The sequence below is a fragment of the Schistocerca serialis genome, chromosome 2 (genome assembly GCF_023864345.2).
Source record: "Schistocerca serialis cubense isolate TAMUIC-IGC-003099 chromosome 2, iqSchSeri2.2, whole genome shotgun sequence".
Lineage (NCBI taxonomy): Eukaryota > Metazoa > Arthropoda > Insecta > Orthoptera > Acrididae > Schistocerca > Schistocerca serialis.
This window is the reverse complement of record NC_064639.1, coordinates 506,793,706-506,816,184: the sequence shown is the minus strand read 5'-3', so window position 1 is coordinate 506,816,184 and position 22,479 is coordinate 506,793,706. Positions and strand designations below refer to the sequence as shown.

Genomic DNA, 22,479 nt, shown 5'->3' with positions numbered 1-22,479 from the left:
ACATCATCGATATGTGCTTTCGGAGCCGAAGGTCCACTCGTGTACCTTGGCGACTGCATGACATAAAGTTTTACGCCTCACGTGGGCCCTTCAACACCGGCATTGGACTGTTAATGACTGGAAACATGTTGCCTGGTCGGATGAGTCTCGTTTCAAATTGTATCTAGCGGATGGACGTGTACGGGTATGGAGACGATCTCATGAATCCAAGGACCCCGCATGTCAGCAGGTGGAGGCTCTGCAATGGTGTGGCAGTTGGAGTGATATGAGACCCCTGATACGACTCTGAGGTGACAGGTATGTAAGCATCCTGCTGATCACCGTCATCCGTTCATGTTGTAACAACAACAACGCTGTACTATTGTACATATAAATATTATGTTTTTTTTTCTCTTCTGATTCTTCGATAAATTAGTGTGAGTGATGTTCTGATTTCATTTCTTTTTTTTTTTTTTTTGCTTTTTTTGTTTCTTGCCATTGTGTTAAGAAAACTGTAAACAAATTTCGATGTGAATATTAATGTTTATGTCAAATGTCAAACAATATTGTAACAGAATTGAAATGTAAGAAACGTTGAAACTATTGTAAGATGTTAAAATTGTAATCGTGCGTCTGGTCCATACAATAGGCAATGTATTAGGATATGTAGAATGCAAAACCTCGGGTGAATACCCTGTCTGTAGGGGAGCGGTAAAAGGTGGATGGCAGGCGTAGTTGGGCATTGGCCTGAGCAACACGTTCTGGATCGAGGAGGCTCTCCTGAAAGACGTAGTTTCATTGAGATCGGATATGCTGTTCCGACGCCTATACAGCATGGCAAAATTCCATAGGCACTAAATGGAAAAGTATTGCGACGCTATGAAGAAATAAAGTGCCGATACATCAAGAGCTATAGCTGTGGTTGTATGTGTGCTCTATGCCCGCCATCTCGCCGCCCGCCAACCGCCGCATCGATACGAACAGGTTAAAAACTTTTAGTACTGTATTCGTGTGGACCAGTGTTACTTTTGTTCCACACTGTTCAATAACAACTTAAATTTTACCAGAACTATCCTATCATTTAATTATCCTCACAACTAACCAAGCCAAGGTCCTTTCCATATGTTGTGCAATCCGAGTGTCCCGAAATGAAGAATTAAAGTTTATGTTAATAATAATTACCTGCAGACCTAGCTATGTTAGAATGATGTTTAAAGAACTTTTTTGTTAATGAACAATAGACGAATAACAAAGGTCTGACAAAGTTGGAAGATAATTTTGATATTGATTTAGTAATGAAGCTTAATTATTTCGAGACAGATATAATGGTATTTAAATGAGCAGGAAATAAGAAAAAAGGAGTAGTAAATCATATATTGGAAATCTTGAGGGCATAATGATTTCAGTAATTAATTGTTTTAATACAGTGATCATAACAGTTTCAAGGTCCCCCCCCCCCCCCCCTTTTTCTTATTCGTTTGAATTCTGAAGTGTACTGAACTGATTTGACCAGCAAAGTTAAAGTCAATTTAAAATCCAAAATTTATCAGTGTTTTACCTTTATCAAAATTGACATAGTGTGTGTGTTTCGAAAGTGCTATTTCTAGGGTAACCTATGCCCGATTTTAATCAGATCAATAGACAGTACGAAGTTTTGTAGAAAACATTATAGTGTAATGTTGTGTATTTATGGTTTATCCATATTAGTACAGAAAGTGAAATTATCAGTTCAGTAGATTTTCTGGTTCTAGAATTTACCATATTATGCAGTGTTACTACGTGTTGTTTTGCACGAACGTACATCAACTTGTACAGGGAAGAAACTCAGTTAATGCCTAATTAGGCTGGCGACCGTATTATTATCAAATTGGTAGCATCTGCTGTGTTGTTTCTTGCCCGTCCTGACGTGCAGTTGCATTTCAAACTTGCTTGACGTATCATTGTTACTACAGAGTGGGTGTAAGTCTGATTTTGCCTCCATTCAGGTACACGCGGTCAACATATATCCGAAAATCCTTTCTCATAAGGTGATGCCCGTCAGCTTACCATAGTACAGGCTTTAAAGAGTATCGTGTGCCCAAAGCGCAGCGTTACAATGTCCATTGTGCATTCCGACGGACATGGGTAATTACAGCAGGACAATGCGACACCCTAAGCGTCCAGAATTGCTACAGAGTGGTTCTGAGTTTAAGCGCTTCCGCTGGCCACCAAACTCCCCAGACAAGAACATTATTGAGCATATCTGGGATGCCTTGCAATGTCCTTTTCAGAAGACATCTCCACTCCCTTGTACTCTTACGGATTTATGGACAGTCCTGCAGGATTCATGGCGTCCATTCCCTCCAGCACTACTTTAGACATTAGTCGAATCCATGCTACGTCGTGTTGCGGCATTTCTGCTGGCTTGGTCGAAATATAACTAATGTTATGGAATGTCGAATCCATGCTACGTCGTGTTGCGGCATTTCTGCTGGCTTGGTCGAAATATAACTAATGTTATGGATATACGAGGGCTCTCCGGAAAGTTGGGAATGACCGATCGCGAAATGGAGAGTACAGTGATATTCCAATGAAACTTTGCACAGATATGTTGGGCTGTATCTCTAGTATGCATGTTGTTAGCGCCACGTCGCTCTTCTCCGTTCTGAGCTTGTAAAGGTACGTGGAAAATAGCGTCTCCTGCCAAGTATGGGTGCCTGCCGGGAGATTTCGGATTTAATGCAACCCCACATTTCCTTCTACAAGGCAGTTCTCGGCCGCACACTGCCTGGCCAATGAGGACGCCTCTGCACCAGTTTCAATGGGAAGCGTTCGATCACTCGCCGTACAGCCCGGAATTGGCTCTCTCTGATTTTCATGTCTGCTCAGATGGACCAGCGGCTATGAAGGCAACATTTTGGCACAGACAACGACCTGCGGTCCATTGTACAAAATTGTCAGAAAGCACAGGAGGCTGCTTTCTATAACGAGGGTACTAGAAGGTTGGTATAATGCTATGGCAGTTGTCAAGTCGGAGCGGTGGCTAACAAGGGAACCTCCCCATCGCACCCCTCTCAGATTTAGTTAGAAGTCGGCACAGTGGGTAGGCCTTGAAAAACTGAACACAGATCAATCGAGAAAACAGGAAGAATTTGTGTGGAACTATGATAAAAAAGGCAAAATATACAAACTGAGTCGTCCACGCGCAAGATAGGCAACATCAAAGTAGTGTGAGCTGAGGAGCGCCGTGGTCCCGTGGTTAGTGTGAGCGGCTGCAGAATGAGAGGTCCTTGATTCAAGTCTTCCCTCGAGTGAAAAGTTTAATCTTTTTTTTCAGATAATTATCAAAGTTCAGGCACTCACACATAATCAACTTCGCTCTCCAAAATTCCTGGACATGTTCAGATTTGCTTGGACATATGCAGGATTTGACGGTCTACACACGGAAAAATTTGAAAACGTTAAAAACATATGTTCTGACAGAGCACACGGAAAACTGTACGACTGTGAAACTGTTGCAGTAATTTGTTGCAATTTATGTGACAAACTCTTATGTTTTCATCACTTTTTTGGGAGTGATTATCACATCCACATGAAAACCTAAATCGGGCAAGGTAGAAGAATCTTTTTACCCATTCGCCAAGTGTATAAGTTAAGTAGGTCGACAACATATTCCTGTCATGTGACGCACATGGCGTCACCAGTGTCGTATAGAATACATCAGACGTGTTTTCCTGTGGAGGAATCGGTTGACCTATGACCTTGCGATCAAATGTTTTCGGTTCCCATTGGAGAGGCACGTCCTTTCGTCTACTAATCGCACGGTTTTCCGGTGCGGTCGCAAAACACAGACACTAAACTTTTACAGTGAACAGAGACATCAGTGAACGAACGGACAGATCATAACTTTGCGAAAATAAAGAAAGTAAATTTTTCACTCGAGGGAAGACTTGAACCAAGGACCTCTCGTTCCGCAGATGCTCACGCTACCACGGGACCACGGCGCTCCGAATCTCACTCAATCCTTGATGTTGCCTATGTTGCGCATGGTCTACTCAGTTTGTATATTTTGCTTATTTTATTCATAGTTCCACACAACTTCTTCCTGTTTTCTCAATTGATCTGTGTTCAGTTTTTCAAGGCCTATCCACTGTGCCAACTTATAACTAAATCTGAGGGGGGTGCGATGGGGAGGTTCCCTCGTAAGTAGAGGCATAGCTGGAAGATGTAGGCAACTGTTGCAAATAAAAAAGTTTTGATTTTCGCTGTGATTTCCGTTTCGCCAGGAGTCACTCCTTACTATCCGAACAGCCCTCGTAGATGGTACGCACAAAACGTCAACATTGACTTTCTAGGAAACTATAGGCCGTCGCATTAAAAGTCGTTAGCCAGGCACTCATGTTAGATCCCTCTACAACATTTCTAAGAGATATCAAAATCCGTGATTAACAGGTGTGATGGTGCTCTTGTCAGATGAAGCTGGAGATCGCCAACAAGAAATGGTATTTACGGGACGACAAGGTGGTGTCATTGATCTACATGGAGAACAACAGTGGGCCCACGACTAATGTTCAGAGGTGTGTGAATTCCTCAGGGATCAAACTGCTGAAGTCATCCGTCCCTAGACATACACACTACTTAAACTAATTTATGCAAAGAACAACACACACACACACACACACACACACACACACACACACACACACACACACATGGCCGAGGCAGGACTCGAACCTCCGGTGGGAGCAGCCGCGGAATTCGTACATGGCGCCTCAAACCGCGCGACAACTCCGCGCGGCCCCAGGACTGACTGTTGTGCCATTCCTGAGGTAGCATCCTTCCAGGATAACTTTTTATTCCTACAGAAAACACGATAAACTGTCGACATATACATTACTATATATTTATATGGGTATGGTGTCAGTTCTTTCGTCCATGTCCGAAACAACGGACACCATATCCATGTAAGTATATAGTTCTGGCAATACCGGCCACGACCTTCTTCTTATGTGCGGATGCACACATATTCCCCGAACTCTTACGGGACTTGGTAAGAATTTCTTCCACGAGTAATGAGTGTTTTGGGGTGGGACACTACGAATGTAGTGTGTGGACATAGAAGGTGAGAATGTGGGTCTCGCGGGAGGCGTGCACGAGATAGTCCCTGCAGTCGCACTATCCTCTGTGCCCTCGGTGGTGTGTTTCTCCTACCTTCCTTAATAAAAAAAAAAAAAAAAAAAGAAATGGATAAAGCGTCTGTCATGTAAGCAGGAGATCCCGGGTTCGAGTCCCGGTCGGGGCACACATTTTCACCTGTCCCCGTTGAGATATATCAACGCCCGTTAGCAGCTGAAGTTATTAATATAATTCTAATATACATTACTGTTTGTAAAAAGTGAAACACACAGAAGCAATGGCCTGTGACACGCCCAGTAAGTGGATCTAGAACAGGTGAACCAGTATAAGTGATTTACATGGCACAGAGGTGGTGTGCACGTAGGCCCAACAGCGCTCTCTTTTGTGTGGCCAGACAGATAGTTGTTACGCAACGCTCAGTCAATGCGGAACTGTCATACAGAACAGAAATGTGAAACAAAGTTCCACTTTGTCCCGCCGGCATCACAGTGTGGAATATCGGCACGTGAGTGCATTCGAACGGGGCATAATTATTGGTCTCAGGGAGGCGGGTGTGTCGTTCCATGACTCTGCGACTCGTAGAGGGCGCACTGCTTCAGCAGTGAGGCGCATGTGGTATCTGTGTAGAGAAGAGGGCCGTACACAGAACTGACAGGGACTGGAAGACATAATGCGACTGCAGCGTGAGACGCCTGTCATGTTGACCGCTTGGCCGTAATGGACAGAACAGCTTCATCCACAGTGCTGGCGCGACATTGGAGCACTGCATCGGATGTGGATATGTCTGCGTCGATGGTCCGAGCCGTCTACATCTACATCTACATCTACATCCATACTCCACAAGCCACCTGACGGTGTGTGGCGGAGGGTGCCCTGAGTACCTCTATCGGTTCTCCCTTCTATTCCAATCTCGTATTGTTCGTGGAAAAAGGATTGTCGGTATGCCTCTGTGTGGGCTATAATCTCTCTGATTTTATCCTCATGGTCTCTTCGCGAGATATACGTAGGAGGGTGCAATATACTGCTTGACTCTTCGGTGAAGGTATGTTCTCGAAACTTTAACAAAAGCCCGTACCGAGCTACTGAGCGTCTCTCCTGCAGAGTCTTCCACTGGAGCTTATGTATCATCTCCGTAACGCTTTCGCGACTACTAAATGATCCTGTAACGATTCTTCCAATGAATCTCAGTCTGGCATCTGCTTTACCGACGATCAACTTTATATAACCATTCCATTTTAAATCACTCCTAATGCGTACTCCCAGATAATTTATGGAATTAACTGCTTCCAGTTGCTGACCTGCTATTTTGTAGCTAAATGATAAGGGATCTGTCTTTCTATGTATCCGCAGCACATTACACTTGTCTACATTGAGATTCAATTGCCATTCCCTGCACCATGCGTCAATTCGCTGCAGATCCTCCTGCATTTCAGTACAATTTTCCATTGTTACAACCTCTCGATACACCACAGCATCATCTGCAAAAAGCCTCAGTGAACTACCGATGTCATCCAAAAGGTCATTTATGTATATTGTGAATAGCAACGGTCCTATGACACATTCCCCTGCGGCACACCTGAAATCACTCTTACTTCGGAAGACTTCTCTCCATTGAGAATGACATGCTGCGTTCTGTTATCTAGAAACTCTTCAATCCAATCACACAATTGGTCTGATAGTCCATATGCCCTTACTTTGTTCATTAAACGACTGTAGGGAACTGTATCGAACGCCTTGCGGAAGTCAAGAAACACGGCATCTACATGTGAACCCGTGTCTATGGCCCTCTGAGTCTCGTGGACGAATAGCGCGAGCTGGGTTTCACACGACCGTCTTTTTCGAAACCGATGCTGATTCCTACAGAGTAGATTTCTAGTCTCCAGAAAAGTCATTATACTCGAACATAATACGTGGTCCAAAATTCTACAACTGATCGACGTTAGAGATATAGGTCTATAGTTCTGCACATCTGCTCGACGTCCCTTCTTGAAAACGGGGTTGACCTGTGCCCTCTTCCAATCCTTTGGTACGCTACGCTCTTCTAGAGACCTACGGTACACCGCTGCGGGGCGGGCTGGACTTGTGGCTCGCATGCCGCTGCGTCGGCTTCCATTGATCAGAACCCTCCAATGCCGTAAACTGGAATGGGCACGTGAACGCCGAGACTTGCGTGCTGAGTGGCAAAATGTAGTGTTTTTGGAGGAGTCTCGCTTCAACTTGTCCTACAATGATCGCCATACACGCGTTCGACGCAGCCGTGATGAACGCAATCGGGCAGACTGTATCGTTGAGCGTCATAGTGGACACACGCCAAGTGTGATGGTTTAGGGCGCTATGACCTGTAACAAACGATCTCGCCATCTATGCCTTGCGGGAAATCTGAACAGCTACCGCACTGCTCCTCCTGCAGGCCGTTCCACATGTCACATTTCAGCTGGACAACGCTCAACCGCATGTGACGAGGAATGTGCAAGCCCTCTTCGACGAATGACGGGTACCACTGCTTCCATGGCCTACCCATTCGCCTGACATGTCGCCTATCGAACATGTCTACGATATGGCCAGTCAGCAATTTGTTCATTCAGGACCTCCGCCAGTCACAGCTGAAGTTTTGTGGACGCACATTCAAACGGCATGGCAGAATATTCCCCAGCAGCCTATTCAAGCGGTCCTAGATTCCATGCCACGACGCGTAGTGGCTCTCACTGTAGCACGTGGTGGCGCTATTCCATCCTGAATTTCCGTAGTCACAGTGCACGTACAGGTCCGTAATGCCAAATGTTTGCATAGCGTCATGACCCAAGTCAGTGGAATAAATTTTATTGTGATCACATCTGTCGGTCTTGATGTGTCTCTCTCTCTCCAAACAGTAGTGTAGTTCAATATTACTGACCTGTTGTTGTTGTTGTTGTTGTGGTCGTCAGTCCTGAGACTGGTTTGATGCAGCTCTCCATGCTACCCTATCCTGTGCAAGCTTCTTCATCGCCCAGTACTTACTGCAACCTACGTCCTTCTGAATCTGCTTAGTGTATTCATCTCTTGGTGTCCCTCTACGATTTTTACCCTCCACGCTGCCCTCCAGTGCTAAACTTGTGGTCCCTTGATGCCTCAGAACATGCCTTACCAACCGGTCCCTTCTTCTTGTCAAGTTGTGCCACAAACTCCTCTTCTCCCCAATTCTATTCAATACCTCCACATTAGTTATGTGGTCTACCCATCTAATCTTCAGCATTCTTCTGTAACACCACATTTCGAAATCTTCTATCCTCTTCTTGTCCAAACTATTTATAGTCCTCCATACATGGCTACACTCCATACAATTACTTTCAGAAACGATTTCCTGACACTTAAATCTATACTCGATGTTAACAAATTTCTCTTCTTCAGAAACGCTTTCCTTGCGATTGCCAGTCTAAATTTTATATCTTCTCTACTTCGACCATCATCATTTATTTTGCTCCCCAAATAGCAAAACTCCTTTACTACTGCAAGTGTCTCATTTCCTAATCTAATTCCCTCAGCATCACCCGACTTAATTCGACTATATTCCATCATCCTCGTTTTGCTTTTGTTGATGTTCATATTATATCCCCCTTTCAAGACACTGTCCATTCCGTTCAACTGTTCTTCCAACTCCTTTGCTGTCTCTGACAGAATTACAATGTCATCGGCGAAGCACAAAGTTTTTATTTCTTTTCCATGGATTTTAATACCTACTCCGAATTTTTCTTTTGTTTCCTTTACTGCTTACTCAATATACAGATTGAATAACATCGGGGAGAGGCTACAACCCTGTCTCACTCCCTTCCTAACCAATGCTTCCCATTCATGCCCCTCGACTCTTATAACTGCCATCTGCTTTCTGTACAAATTGTAAATAGCTTTTCGCTCCATGTATTTTACCCCTGCCACCTTCAGAATTAGAAAGAGAGTATTCCAGTCAACATTGTCAAAAGCTTTCTCTAAGTCTACAAATGCTAGAAACGTAGGTTTGCCTTTCCTTAATCTTTCTTCTAAGATAATTACTGACCTAAAAATGATAAATTAAGGAACTTGAATTAGTTTGAGGAAAACAAAAAAGTCAGTCTCGTTTCAGTGTCTGATTACTGTTTTTGACAGATGCGCACGTCCTGATGCCGGCGCTGGAAAGACTGGACCTGAGAGACAACCATCTGACATCGATACCGGCGGCCATTGCGAGCATGCGGAAGCTGGAGGAGCTGAACATGTGCGGGGCGAGGCTGCGCCGACTGGCGGGGCAGCTGCCGCCGCTGCCGCGCTTGAGGGAGCTCGGCCTGCGCAACACTGGCCTGTGCTGCCTGCACCAGGAGCAGGACGCCTTCCGGGGGGTCCCCAACCTCGAGCTGCTCGACATCTCGCAGAACCAGCTGACCTCACTGGGAGGGGCACTGCGTGGACTCAGCCAGCTGCAGTACCTCGACGTCTCTAGAAACCAGCTGACCGAATATCCGCAGCTGTGGATACAGGACTGCAGGGACGGACTTCTCAGCTTTGCGTTCAATCACCTGCGAACGCTACCAGACTGCAACAGTTTCTGCCAGAGCAGTAAAGTGCTGCTCCTTGACGTCGAAAACAATCAAATTTCTTCCTGGGATGGCAGTCCTGACATGCTGAGGTAATGAGATTTATGTCTAATGTATTAACCCAAACACATGATAATCTACTGTCATTTACGAGAACACGCATAGGAAGCTCTTGCGTACCCAAGGACTTCATTAAAACACTTCTACATCTACATCTACATCTACATCCATACTCCGCAAGCCACGTCCGGTGTGTGGCGGAGGGTATCTTGAGTACCTCTATCGGTTCTCCCTTCTATTCCAATCTCGTATTGTTCGTGGAAAAAGGATTGTCGGTATGCCTCTGTGTGGGCTATAATCTCTCTGATTTTATCCTCATGGTCTCTTCGCGAGATATACCTAGGAGGCAGCAATATACTGCTTGACACCTCGGTGCAGGTATGTTCTCGAAACTTCAACAAAAGCCCGTACCGAGCTACTGAGCGTCTCTCCTGCAGAGTCTTCGACTGGAGTTTATCTATCATCTCCGTAACGCTTTCGCGATTACTAAATGATCCTGTAACGAAGCGCGCTGCACTCCGTTGGATCTTCTCTATCTCTTCTATCAACCCTATCTGGTACGGATCCCACACTGCTGAGCAGTATTCAGGCAGTGGGCGTACAAGAGTACTGTAACCTACTTCCTTTGTTTTCGGATTGCATTTCCTTAGGATTCTTCCAATGAATCTCAATCTGGCATCTGGTTTACCGTCGATCAACTTTATATAATCATTCCATTTTAAATCACTCCTAATGCGTACTCCCAGATAATTTATGGAATTAACTGTTTCCAGTTGCTGACCTGCTATTTTGTAGCTAAATGATAAGGGATCTATCTTTCTATGTATTCGCAGCACATTACACTTGTCTACATTGAGATTCAATTGCCATTCCCTGCACAATGCGTCAATTCGCTGCAGATCCTCCTGCATTTCAGTACAATTTTCCATTGTTACAACCTCTCGATACACCACAGCATCATCCGCAAAAAGCCTCAGTGAACTTCCGATGTCATCCACAAGGTCATTTATGTATATTGTGAATAGCAACGGTCCTACGACAGTCCCCTGCGGCACACCCGAAATCACTCTTACTTCGGAAGACTTCTCTCCATTGAGAATGACATCCTGCGTTCTGTTATCTAGGAACTCTTCAATCCAATCACACAATTGGTGTGATAGTCCATATGATCTTACTTTGTTCATTAAACGACTGTGGGGAACTGTATCGAACGCCTTGCGGAAGTCAAGAAACACGGCATCTACATGTGAACCCGTGTCTATGGCCCTCTGAGTCTCGTGGACGAATAGCGCGAGCTGGATTTCACACGACCGTCTTTTTCGAAACCGATGCTGATTCCCACAGAGTAGACTTCTAGTCTCCAGAAAAGTCATTATACTCGAACATAATACGTGTTCCAAAATTCTACAACTGATCGACGTTAGAGATATAGATCTATAGTTCTGCACATCTGTTCGACGTCCCTTCTTGAAAACGGGGATGACCTGTGCCCTTTTCCAATCCTTTGGAACGCTACGCTCTTCTAGAGACCTACGGTAAACCGCTGCAACAAGGGGGGCAAATTCCTTCGCGTACTCTGTGTAAAATCGAACTGGTATCCCATCAGGTCTAGCGGCCTTTCCTTTTTTTAAGCGATTTTAATTGTTTCTCTATCCCTCTGTCGTCTATTTCGATATCTACCATTTTGTCATCTATTGCACAGGAGCTTACTAGAGAGAAGGTTGGAGTCAAATAGGGATACTTACACAACTTTTATTGCTATAGAAAAGGTATTTGACAGTATGAGCTGGAAACTATTTAATCCATGTATGGATCAGATCACATAAGATGAACGACTGTATCGACATTTTCACCAAGACGGACCAACAGCACACACTGACTTGACAGCCTCGTCAGGAATGCATAGGGTTTTTGGTGAAGAGAGAACAATCAACAGATACTGTTTAGTTTCCTGCCCATCCAGATCGCCTGATACCTTTCCCTATGAAAACTCTTAAAGATCTTGGAAGATATACATTTACACTGGAAACATACGGTAGATGAACAATACTAAACATATAAAAAAACAAACAGATATGGCGAGAACATTACAAAGCCAAAATCAGAAATAGGCTAAGACAAGGATGTTTAACATCTTCATGGAAAGGACTATAAGGATCTTTTAAGAAAAAAATATCAGGATTTAAAGTGAAAGGAATTCCTATTCACTCACACAACTGCAAACAGATGAAAATAAACAGCAGCAGCAACTCATGCACTCAAAATTTTGAACAATTATTAAGAAATTGGTCAGGTGTGATTAATACTCGCGCACTGATGGTTCCATGTATGTACACAGAAAGTTTGTCCATTCGCGGAATCGAGCGTATTGACGCTTTTAGCCTTTTTGGACAGTAATACTGGCAAGATATCGGTCCCAGGGATTCCAAGACTTTCGGGAATGTTTTAATGTCAAGTTTGAAGACCGCTAAAAAGTGACAAAGGAAAAATTCTTCTCACGATATAATTATAAATTAACGATTTCGGATTTTCACCTTTACTTATTCTGTGAAAACACCTTGCCAACCTCATGAGTTTATGTCAAGGGGAAGTACCTTGACAGTCTTGATAAGTGAGCTTTCGAGTATCAAATTGTGATATAAGAGGTTGTATCTTTTGATTGAAGTGACTAACAAGATTAACATTTTTGCACCGCCAAGGGATCGTAGACCTTAGTATGCGACATAAATTTGAGCCTGATACGCTAAATTATCAGACGGAGAGACAGATAAACAGATGGAAAAAAAATCGTGTTATATAATTAGAAATTCAGAATTTTCGGATTTTTTCCACTTAACTCTTACTGTGAAACTCTTACTGTGAATCCTTGCTTCTTACCAAATTACATGATTAGAGGTCAAGGGGAAGTACCCTATAGGTGTTTAAGAGAGAGTTTTGAAGTATCAAAATATGTGACATGAATGGCCTTATGTTTTGACGGAATTGACAGAAATTTAAAATTTTTTCACCAGCAAGGGAAAATAGACCTTAATATGTGACATGAATTTCAACTGATACAACTTCTCGTTTCTGAGAAAAAGGGCTCTTAACAGTACGACAGAGACAGACAACAAAGGCACGGAACCCTGAAAGTAGCAATCAGAAAACCCCTATCAGTAATTTCTAGAGCCACTGCATAATCTCAAGATTAGTAATTGCTGAGCAATGTCTCCTGTCAGAATCACAACAAAATTCTTACATCAAACTGTCCACGGGATAACCAGTATCCCCAAGAAAGTATTTAACCCATTTGCGGATCAAGATGAACGACTGTATCAACATTTTCGTCAAGACAGAGCTACAGCAAACACCGACTTCACAACCTTGTCATGAATGCATGGGGTATTTGGTGATGAGAGCACAATCAACAGGTGCAATTAAGTTTCCTGCCCATCTCGTTCGCCTGAAACCTTTTTCTGTGATTTTTACCGGTGGGACAAAGAATGGTCAGGTGTACTCAAATAACCACTGGCAGAGGAGTAGCCAAACACTGCAAACGCCGTTGCCGCTGTAAGCAGCTACAGTTATCTCAAAGACTGATGAATCCAACACAGCACCGCATCGACGTCAATGGTTGCCACTTCCGGCATCTTCTGTGATGATCATCAGCGAGGGTCAATCCTGCCGTTCTAGGCAGTGTTATTTTCTCTCCCCTATATAGGACGATGTCAGATCATAAAAATTGCCTAAGACTCAGGCACCAACATCCAAATTAATTTTTTGAATGTATCTATATGTACGGTAATAATCGAAGCTGACAAAATAAATTAAAATTTGTACAAGGACGTCCCATTACGTCCAATGCTGAAGTGCTTGTCAATATCGGAGAGCTCTGGCAGTAGTGACAATATGTAAGGGAAAAACGAACTGAAGTTTGTGTTGGGAAGGGCAATAAGCTTGGGTAGTACGTGGAGGAGTGTTGACCATCGTACTGAGGTGGTGTAATGGTTAGCATTTCTTCCTAGCAAGCACGAAAATCCGGGTTTGAGTCCCGGTCACAGCATAAATTTTAATTCATTTCGCCTGCTTCGATCATTATAGTAGGTAATAAAAGGAGACTGAAATGTCTCAGGGAGACATTTAATTATAATATCTATATGTAACTATGTACATACGCAGATGAGCCAAAACATTGTGACCACTTCCCACCACGGAGTTCTTAACTTTTCATGCGCTAGTAGCTTCCACTGACCACTCACCTACTTGGTCGCAGGCAGTCTTATATATGATTATCAAAAATGAATGTAGAAAATGAGAGGGCTGGTATAGTGGGTCATAATAAGCACATTTCACATAGCATGTCCGCATCTCTTTACGTACGGCGCTAGGCGTCGTTGACGATCGTCGAGCTCCACCAAGAGGACACACACCACATCCATCCGAGCCGTCATAGTAGCAGGTCTGCAGGCCAACGATTTCAATGTGTTTGTGACATCAAGGTAAAAGAGAGGTTGGGTTCAAGGTTTATGATCTTTATTTGCAAACGCTGTAGTCGACATAGCTGTGGGTATTCCAGGCGGGACAGCACTACAGGTTTTCTTACTGGAACGTGAACGTGTTGCTTTTGGCTGTGCAAATGCCTGTTTCCTAGTTATTGCACAGAGGGTAGCACCTGTGCACACTGCGGGGTCTGGTTCGCCCTTCATCAGTTTGCTATCAAATGAGGTCAGTCTTTCGTTCGTTACTGTGTTGAGCGGACAGGAAACGAAGGACTCGTGAGAGGACAGACCTGTGCTTACGGGGCGGCGGATGGAAATGCTCACGCTGCGCGACGTTTGTACTTTCGGAGGTTATCGAATCATCGAGTGCCAGATCCACGCACATGTACTGTCATTCTCAGGTCCCTACGACAGACAGATTCACTTGAGGTACATTTTCTTCACTGTCATACTCTCGTAATGACGCATGAGCATTTAAGGCCTACTTCGGAACAGGTGTATTCTTTTGTCGTTACAGGCGTGAATGTCCGACGGACGAGGTCGTCAACGCACAGTGCGTACACCAGGACTTCAAGAGGAGGAGCCTTCAGAAGGTTCACGATCTTAACCCAGACGTTTTTCCACGTCGAACTGAATTCTGCCAGTGGTTTTTGCAAAGGAGTGCGATTCAGCCGGACTTCACGAACCGTGTACTTTTACGGATGAGACATCCTTTACACGAGAGGGTTTGTTTAACAGCCGCAATCAACACATGTGGGCACGGGAAAATCTGCACCAAGATCGCCTTGCTGTCAACATTTCTGCCGGCTGGGTAAGCGATAGTCTGGTCGGTCCATACGTGTTCCCCTGGCGACTGAACGCAAACAAATAATCTTTTTACGAGAAACTCTGCCAGAGTTGTTGGAACATGTTCTGCTCAACATGCGACAGCGAATGTGCACCTGCGCACTTCGCGCATGCAGTGCAAATGCGTTTGTGTGACAATTTTGTTGAGAACTGCATAGGGCTCGGTGGCATGGCCTGTACATTCTCCCGACTTGACGCCCATTGATTTTTTGTTCTGAAATCTGTTGTCAATGGAACACCCACTGACGATGACGAAAAGCCGATAACGCGCGTTATGGCGGCCTCAGATTCAAATTCCACTTTGCCAGAAGTGTTTGAAAGAGTGCAACAGTCACCCCAGCGGCGTTGCACGGCGTGCATTCAAGCAGGACGTAATTTTGGGCACTTCCGTAATATTTCCAAATAAAGGTTATAAAACTTCACCCTGATTTCTCATTTACCTTGATGCCACAAATACATCGAAAACGTTGCCTTGCAGACCTGCTACCATGGCAGCTCGGACAGCATGTGAACATGGGTTGCTCTATACGAAATATGCTGATGACCCACTCTACCGGCTCTATCATTTTCAAAATTCATTTCAGGTACACCGTATATACATATATATAATTTCTGTGGTATCCTGTCCGAAGTGTCCGAGATAACAGAACCACATTGTTTTATACAGTGGCCTTAGATATCACATTTCGAAGAAGAGACCGACTCCAGCCGTAATCAGGCCTTTACCGCTTCAACCATCTGGGCACGCTTCCCGTCTGACGCCAGTTCTCGATTTGCGATACGCTAGTACTGTCCACAATCCATTTACCTACTTGCTAGCAACATGTTCTATATTCTCGCAAGTGGCACGAACCCAGTTGTGCATCCGCACTGAAGTTATCCTCTTGCTGGAACACAGGACTCGGTGCGAGCAAGTAGGTGGATGGACGATGGATGCTACTACCATATGACAAGATGACCATTTGTGTCGGACCGAAAACATGTGCGGACGTCAGAGGCGGTTAAGGCAATTGTTCGCGTTAAGCGGTAGGTCCGGGTTCGAATCCAAGTCCGTTGATGCCCAATTTCTTCTGGAGCTGATCTATCCTTTAGAATGTTATATTTATGGCCGCTGTATTAAACGACAGTGCAGTGTCTGTTGTGTTGAACATACCCGACAGAGCAACCACCACACACACATATAAACTGCAGAGCCAAAGAAACTGGTACACCTGCCTAATATCGTGTAGTGCTCCCGCGGGCACCCAGAAGTGCCACAACACGACGTGACATGGTCTCGACTAATGTCTGAAGTAGTGCTGGAGGGAACTGACACCATGAATCCTGCAGGGCTGTCCATAAACCCGTAAGAGTACGAGGTGGTGGAGATCTCTTCTGAAAAGCGCGTTGCAAGGCATCCCAGATATGCTCAGTAATGTTCATGTCGGGGCAGTTCGGTGGCCAGCGGAAGCGTTTAAACTCAAACAGCGTTGCTTGAGCCCCTCTGTAGCAAGTCTGGACATGTGGGATGTCGCATTGTCCTGCTGGAATTGCCAAAGTCCGTCGGAATGCACAATGGGCACGAATGGATGCAGGTGATCAGACAGAATGCTTACGTACATGTCACTTGTCAGAATCGTATCTAAAACGTATCAGAGGTCCCATACCATTCCACCAGCACACACCTCACACCATTACAGAGCCTCCACCAGCTTGAACAGTCCCCTGCTGACATACGGGGCCCTTGGATTCACGAGGTTGTCTCCATAACCGTACACGTCCATCCGCTCGATACAATTCGAAACGAGACTCGCCACACCAGGCAACATGTTTCCAGGCATCAACAGTCCAGTGTCAGTGTTGATGGGACCAGGCGAGGAGTAAAGCTTTGTGTCGTGCAGTCTCAAGGTTACACGAGTGGGCCTTCGGCTCCGAAAGCCTATATCGATAATGTTTCATTGATTGATTCACACGCTGCCACTTGTTGATGGCCCAGCCTTGACATCTGCAGCAGTTTGCTGAAGGGTTACACTTCTGCCACGTTGAACGATTCGCTTCAGTCGTCGTTGGTCCCGTACTTGCAGGATCTTCTTGCGTCCCCAGCGATGACGAAGATTTGATGTTTTACCTGATTCCTGATACTGACGGCACTAGAGGGAGCTGTAGAGGGTGAAAACTGTAGAGGAAGGAAGAGATTGGAGTACATCCAACAAATAATTGAGGTCGTAGGATGCAAGTGCTGCTCTCAGATGAAGAGCTTGACACAGAAGAGGAATTCGTTGTGGGCTGCATCAAACGAGTGAGAAGACTGTTGACAAGAAAAGAAATGAACACGTGTCAGCTGTTTTTGAAGCCTTGTTCTCCCCACAATAGTTATATGTGGGAATGTGCAGTTCCACTGGTAGTTTATTGAGAATACTACCACTGCCTCTGCTGATGCGACTCCTGCCACTCATGCTGTGCTACAGCAAGGTTTGAAGTTTGTGCACCCTGTTGTACATCATAACACTTGCATCCACCCAACTGTTGTGCAAAGCAAGGAAGCCAAGGACTTCAATTAATGCCTTGTTCCCTCGACGTTTTATGACATGATCTGTGACAGACACATCTGGTTCAGAGTTTCTCTGTAATTCTTCTGTATGAAAACTCCCGGCAACTTCTTCACCTTCAATGTCCTTTGAGATTTAAGTTCTAGGAGTTTTTTGTTGCACTGTAAATACATCAGCAACCTGTTCGGTAGGTACGATTCCTAGAATTCTATCTTTTACTTTGGAATACATGCTATATCATCTATATTAAATTTCTGCTTATGTGTATCCAGCATTTTTATCGATTTTATAGTGTATTTCGAAGCTCATAATAGTAACTGAATTCGTTTCATTTTTATTGCATGGTGTGTACTTCATTTATACAGTCAAATTATATGTGGGAGAATATCTAGCCATCTGTATGATCCTCAAAGTGTACAATGCGTCCACATTTGGTGTTTTATCATTCTGTTTAAACATTCCATGATATCGATTTCATGTTGAAGAATGTTAAGTAATTGTGTAATCCATACCACCCCATTACCGTCTTGAAGTACCTATTACAGAACTCACCTCCATGATTGGGTTGAAGGTTGTCTGGGCAACGATAAGTTCCTGTCTGCAGCAATTGTTCGAATATCTGTGCAAATTGTTTCCCCATTTTGTTTACCACTTACATTCAGGCAAATTTATGTATCAATAGCCATTAATATATATTTGAAACCTTTATTTCTGTTTGAATATTGCTTCATATCTACAATATGTGCTTGCCAGAAGATGTGCAATCCTCATATTGTAACATGTGTTCGTGGGAATGTTTTGCATGTCAGGTTTTGGAGTTCTCAAACTACTATTTCTGTAATTATTCAATGATGTGTCATTCTCTTAACTCACAAATGGTTGATTTGATTTCATTCATGTGTACTGTATTCCCAGCTGATGCTGTGAGCAGTCGTACCTGTTCTGTTTTTTCGCTGGGGTTATCATAGTATATATACCGTAGGGATCGATTGATCATCTTTTTATGTTTAAAGTATATACCTTCGATGCTGTTACGTGTATTATCTGGTGTCGGATCAGTAATGGTTTTGTATTCTACACTATTGGACGTTTTGGCCCTCTACTGGTGTTCTTATCACAGAAGTCAAGAGTAATATTTTACCATACATTTGTAGCTATTTCAGTAAATAATTCTCAAGTCTTCAAGCTCTTAGGAATATTAGATTCAGTAAGCTAGGTGTTTTTCCAAATTGTCTTCCAACAACCTGTCTTATGTACTCAGTTAAATTTATAGTTTGTGTTACCAGATATGTGGCTTTCCCTGCTGACTCCATGTATTTTATCTGTCTTAGCATTGCTGTGACGATTAATGATTTCGGCAATGGCATTTTCTTCTTCTTCTTTCATTTCGAGAGGGGATCAAGAGATTTAGCAGCTGGTTTAAAAATTTCTCTGAGAAACTGGTCACATTCCAAATACCCTAACCTTAGCAACCGTAATTTAAAATTATTTTAACTACTTCACCTGATGTCCCTGTCAATTTATTCTTTCATTCAGTCTCTGTTAATTCTTAACATCCAGAAGTTTTTCAATTTCGATTAACTTCAAAATGGGTCTAATAGCATTAATATAATTTTCTATATCTGCTAACGGATTTCCAATTAACACAGTCCTTGCAGCAAACATACTGACTGTCTTCCCCATGTCCATGAATTTTGAGATAAGTTGCTCCCCAGTCTTCTGTGTACCAATTTGCTGATTAGTTATCACAAGCACCATGTCAACCAGTCTAGTCAAGTTTGCCTTGATATTTTAAATACCTTTTCCAATTTTCCAATCATGATATTTAATACCACGCATACTGTTTCAACTTTTGCACCCACATTTGTATCAATATTCTATCTAAGTATCCCTCATCTCCCAGACTGAATGCCTGACATGGATATGATTTGTTTGTGGTGTAATGGTCACTGATGTACTTACTTCATTGTTTAGTGTATATAGTAGTTTAAAATAAAATCATGGAAGTTTCGTCTATACAATCTGTCATTTAATTCTCTTGTTTTATCAGAAACCTGTTTCTTGCAATTCCAAGAAACTCTTCACAGAGTTGTAAATATAATGTCAGTTCCTATATGCACTTGATAAATGTATTTCAAATTCATATTATCCAGTGTGAAAGCTATAATAAGATTGGAATCATCCCGTACTAATCGTTTCAGAGTCCTCGAATATATCTGACATCAACCCTCACATGATACCAAAATAGAAATATTTCCATATTTGATCCTGGTTTTCCACAGAAACATCATCAGATATAAATACAGTTAGATATTCCTGCTTTCACTGAATGTGGTGTATGTTACGCCGTTGATGCCATTCTATATCTCCTGTAGTAGCTGGTATCTGGGCTAAAATAATATCTTTTTTAAAAATACTGGCTACTTCAAGTGTTTCAGAATGATGTACTTATTTCTAAATATGAATCTTATTATAAACTTTATGATTTGAATGTGGGCTGTGAAACTGATGGACCTCCTCCTATAGTGAGGGTTGAAAGCAGGATAAATAATACTAATGTTTCTCTTAAAAAAGATGTGCAGTCACTATAGTGTGTTTCGGACTGACGAATGGTGGCATTGTACACAATAGACCTTGAGCAGTTTTGTGCCTCCTCTAACAAATCAGCTACTGCTGCACTTTGGAAAAGAAGAAAACCACAAGTATTTGTGAAATTACATATACACAATGACCAATGAATAATGAGAGGAATGGTTAGTACTTACATGACAAATGACCTACTGGCTTCTGTCTCAGCTCTTCGGCTGAAGATCGTCTGATGATTCTTCAGACGTTTTGCCAGAGTGAGTCTGGCGTTGTCAAAGCTTCACCCTCTATTGCTGGTGGTGGATTTGAGCTCGCAGCAAAGATTATAAGTGTCTGGCGCACCAGTGTTCAAGGGCTTTGCCATGGATCTCACGTTGCTACCAACAACAGTCATTTGCTGCACCACAGGAATCCAAGATACATTCAACTTGAGGGTTCCTTCCCTCCTGTTGAAGCTCTTGACAAGTTTTTGTATTTCTATAGTTCCCCTGAACAAGTGAGTCTGACAGTCCTTTTCTACAGTAAGAACTTCCATGTTGGCAAATTTTTCAAGTACTATGTGGTCAGTCTCACACAATACATGCTTTGCCATGGCTGACTGTTTCACCTGCCTAAACCTGCAGTGCCATTTATTTTCGATGATCCTGGTGCTGACTGACTGTCCAGTCATTCGAACATACACTTATCCAAATGTGCATGATACGGAACTACCCGTGATCTAGGGGTATTCCCTGGTTGATCCTGCGGCCGGCCGCGGTGGCCGTGCGGTTCTAGCGCTGCAGTCCGGAACCGCGGGGCTGCTACGGTCGCAGGTTCGAATCCTGCCTCGGGCATGGATGTGTGTGATGTCCTTAGGTTAGTTAGGTTTAAGTAGTTCTAAGTTCTAGGGGACTGATGACCTAAGATGTTAAGTCCCATAGTGCTCAGAGCCATTTTAAAATGCCGGCACGGTAGCTCAGCGTGTTCGGTCAGAGGGTTAGCTGCCCTCTGTAACAAAAAAACTGAGTTAATGGATCAACAACGAACTGAAACGGGTGTCTTTCGATGTCCGCGCCGAGCAGATACAACGAACTAAAATGAACAAAATGAGATTTAAAAAAAAGTGATGAAAAAATTAAAAAAAAAAGGGGTAGCGTCTTTGATTCATAATCAAAACGTCCTCGGTCCCGGGTTCCATCCCCGCCACTGCTCAAATTTTGATAAATAATCAGCATTGGCGGCCGAAGACTTCCGGCATAAGAAGTCAGCCTCATTCTGCCAACGGCCTTGCCAAAGAGGGCGGAGGAGCGGATAGAGGTTCAGGGCACTCTCTTGTCCTATGGGTGGGAAATTGCCCCTAAAGGCGGAAGACTCAGCAATGATCAACGACATGAGGATGCAGAAGGCAATGGAAACCACTGCATTAAAGGCGAAAGAATCAGCAATGATCAACGACATGAGGATGCAAAAGGCAATGGAAACCACTGCATTAAAGACACGTAACGTGTATCCACAGGACATGTGGCCTGTAATTGAAGAAGTGTCATGATGATCTCTCCATTGGCAAAAGATTCCGGAATAGTCGTCCATTCGGATCTCCGGGAGGGGACTGCCAAGGGGGAGGTTACCATGAGAAAAAGATTGAATAATCAACGAAAGGATAACGTTCTACGAGTCGGGGCGTGGAATGTCAGAAGCTTGAACGTGGTAGGGAAACAAGAAAATCTGAAAAGGGAAATGCAAAGGCTCAATCTAGATATAGTAGGGGTCAGTGAAGTGAAGTGGAAGGAAGACAAGGATTTCTGGTCAGATGAGTATCGGGTAATATCAATAGCAGCAGAAAATGGTATAACAGGTGTAGGATTCGTTATGAATAGGAAGGTAGGACAGAGAGTGTGTTACTGTGAACAGTTCAGTGACCGGGTTGTTCTAATCAGAATCGACAGCAGACCAACACCGACAACGATAGTTCAGGTATACATGCCGACGTCGCAAGCTGAAGATGAACAGATAGAGAAAGTGTATGAGGACATTGAAAGGGTAATGCAGTATGTAAAGGGGGACGGAAATATAATAGTCATGGGCGACTGGAATGCAGTTGTAGGGGAAGGAGTAGAAGAAAAAGTTGCAGGAGAATATGGGCTTGGGACAAGGAATGAAAGAGGAGAAAGACTAATTGAGTTCTGTAACAAGTTTCAGCTAGTAATAGCGAATACCCTGTTCAAGAATCACAAGAGGAGGAGGTATACTTGGAAAAGGCCGGGAGATACGGGAAGATTTCAATTAGATTACATCATGGTCAGACAGAGATTCCGAAATCAGATACTGGATTGTAAGGCGTACGCAGGAGTAGGTATAGACTCA

The 22,479-nt window shown here is 43.6% G+C and overlaps 1 protein-coding gene across 2 annotated transcripts in view; it reads left to right on the top strand.

Moving 5' to 3' along the window:
- Window positions 1–22,479, top strand: part of LOC126457470 (toll-like receptor 2) — a 175,722-nt gene that overhangs the window by 110,487 nt on the left and 42,756 nt on the right. For both annotated transcript variants that reach the window (XM_050093762.1, XM_050093761.1), the window contains exon 4: window positions 9,214–9,730. In XM_050093762.1, coding sequence (XP_049949719.1) covers window positions 9,214–9,730 — 517 coding nt within the window. The remainder of the gene's footprint in view (window positions 1–9,213; window positions 9,731–22,479) is intronic.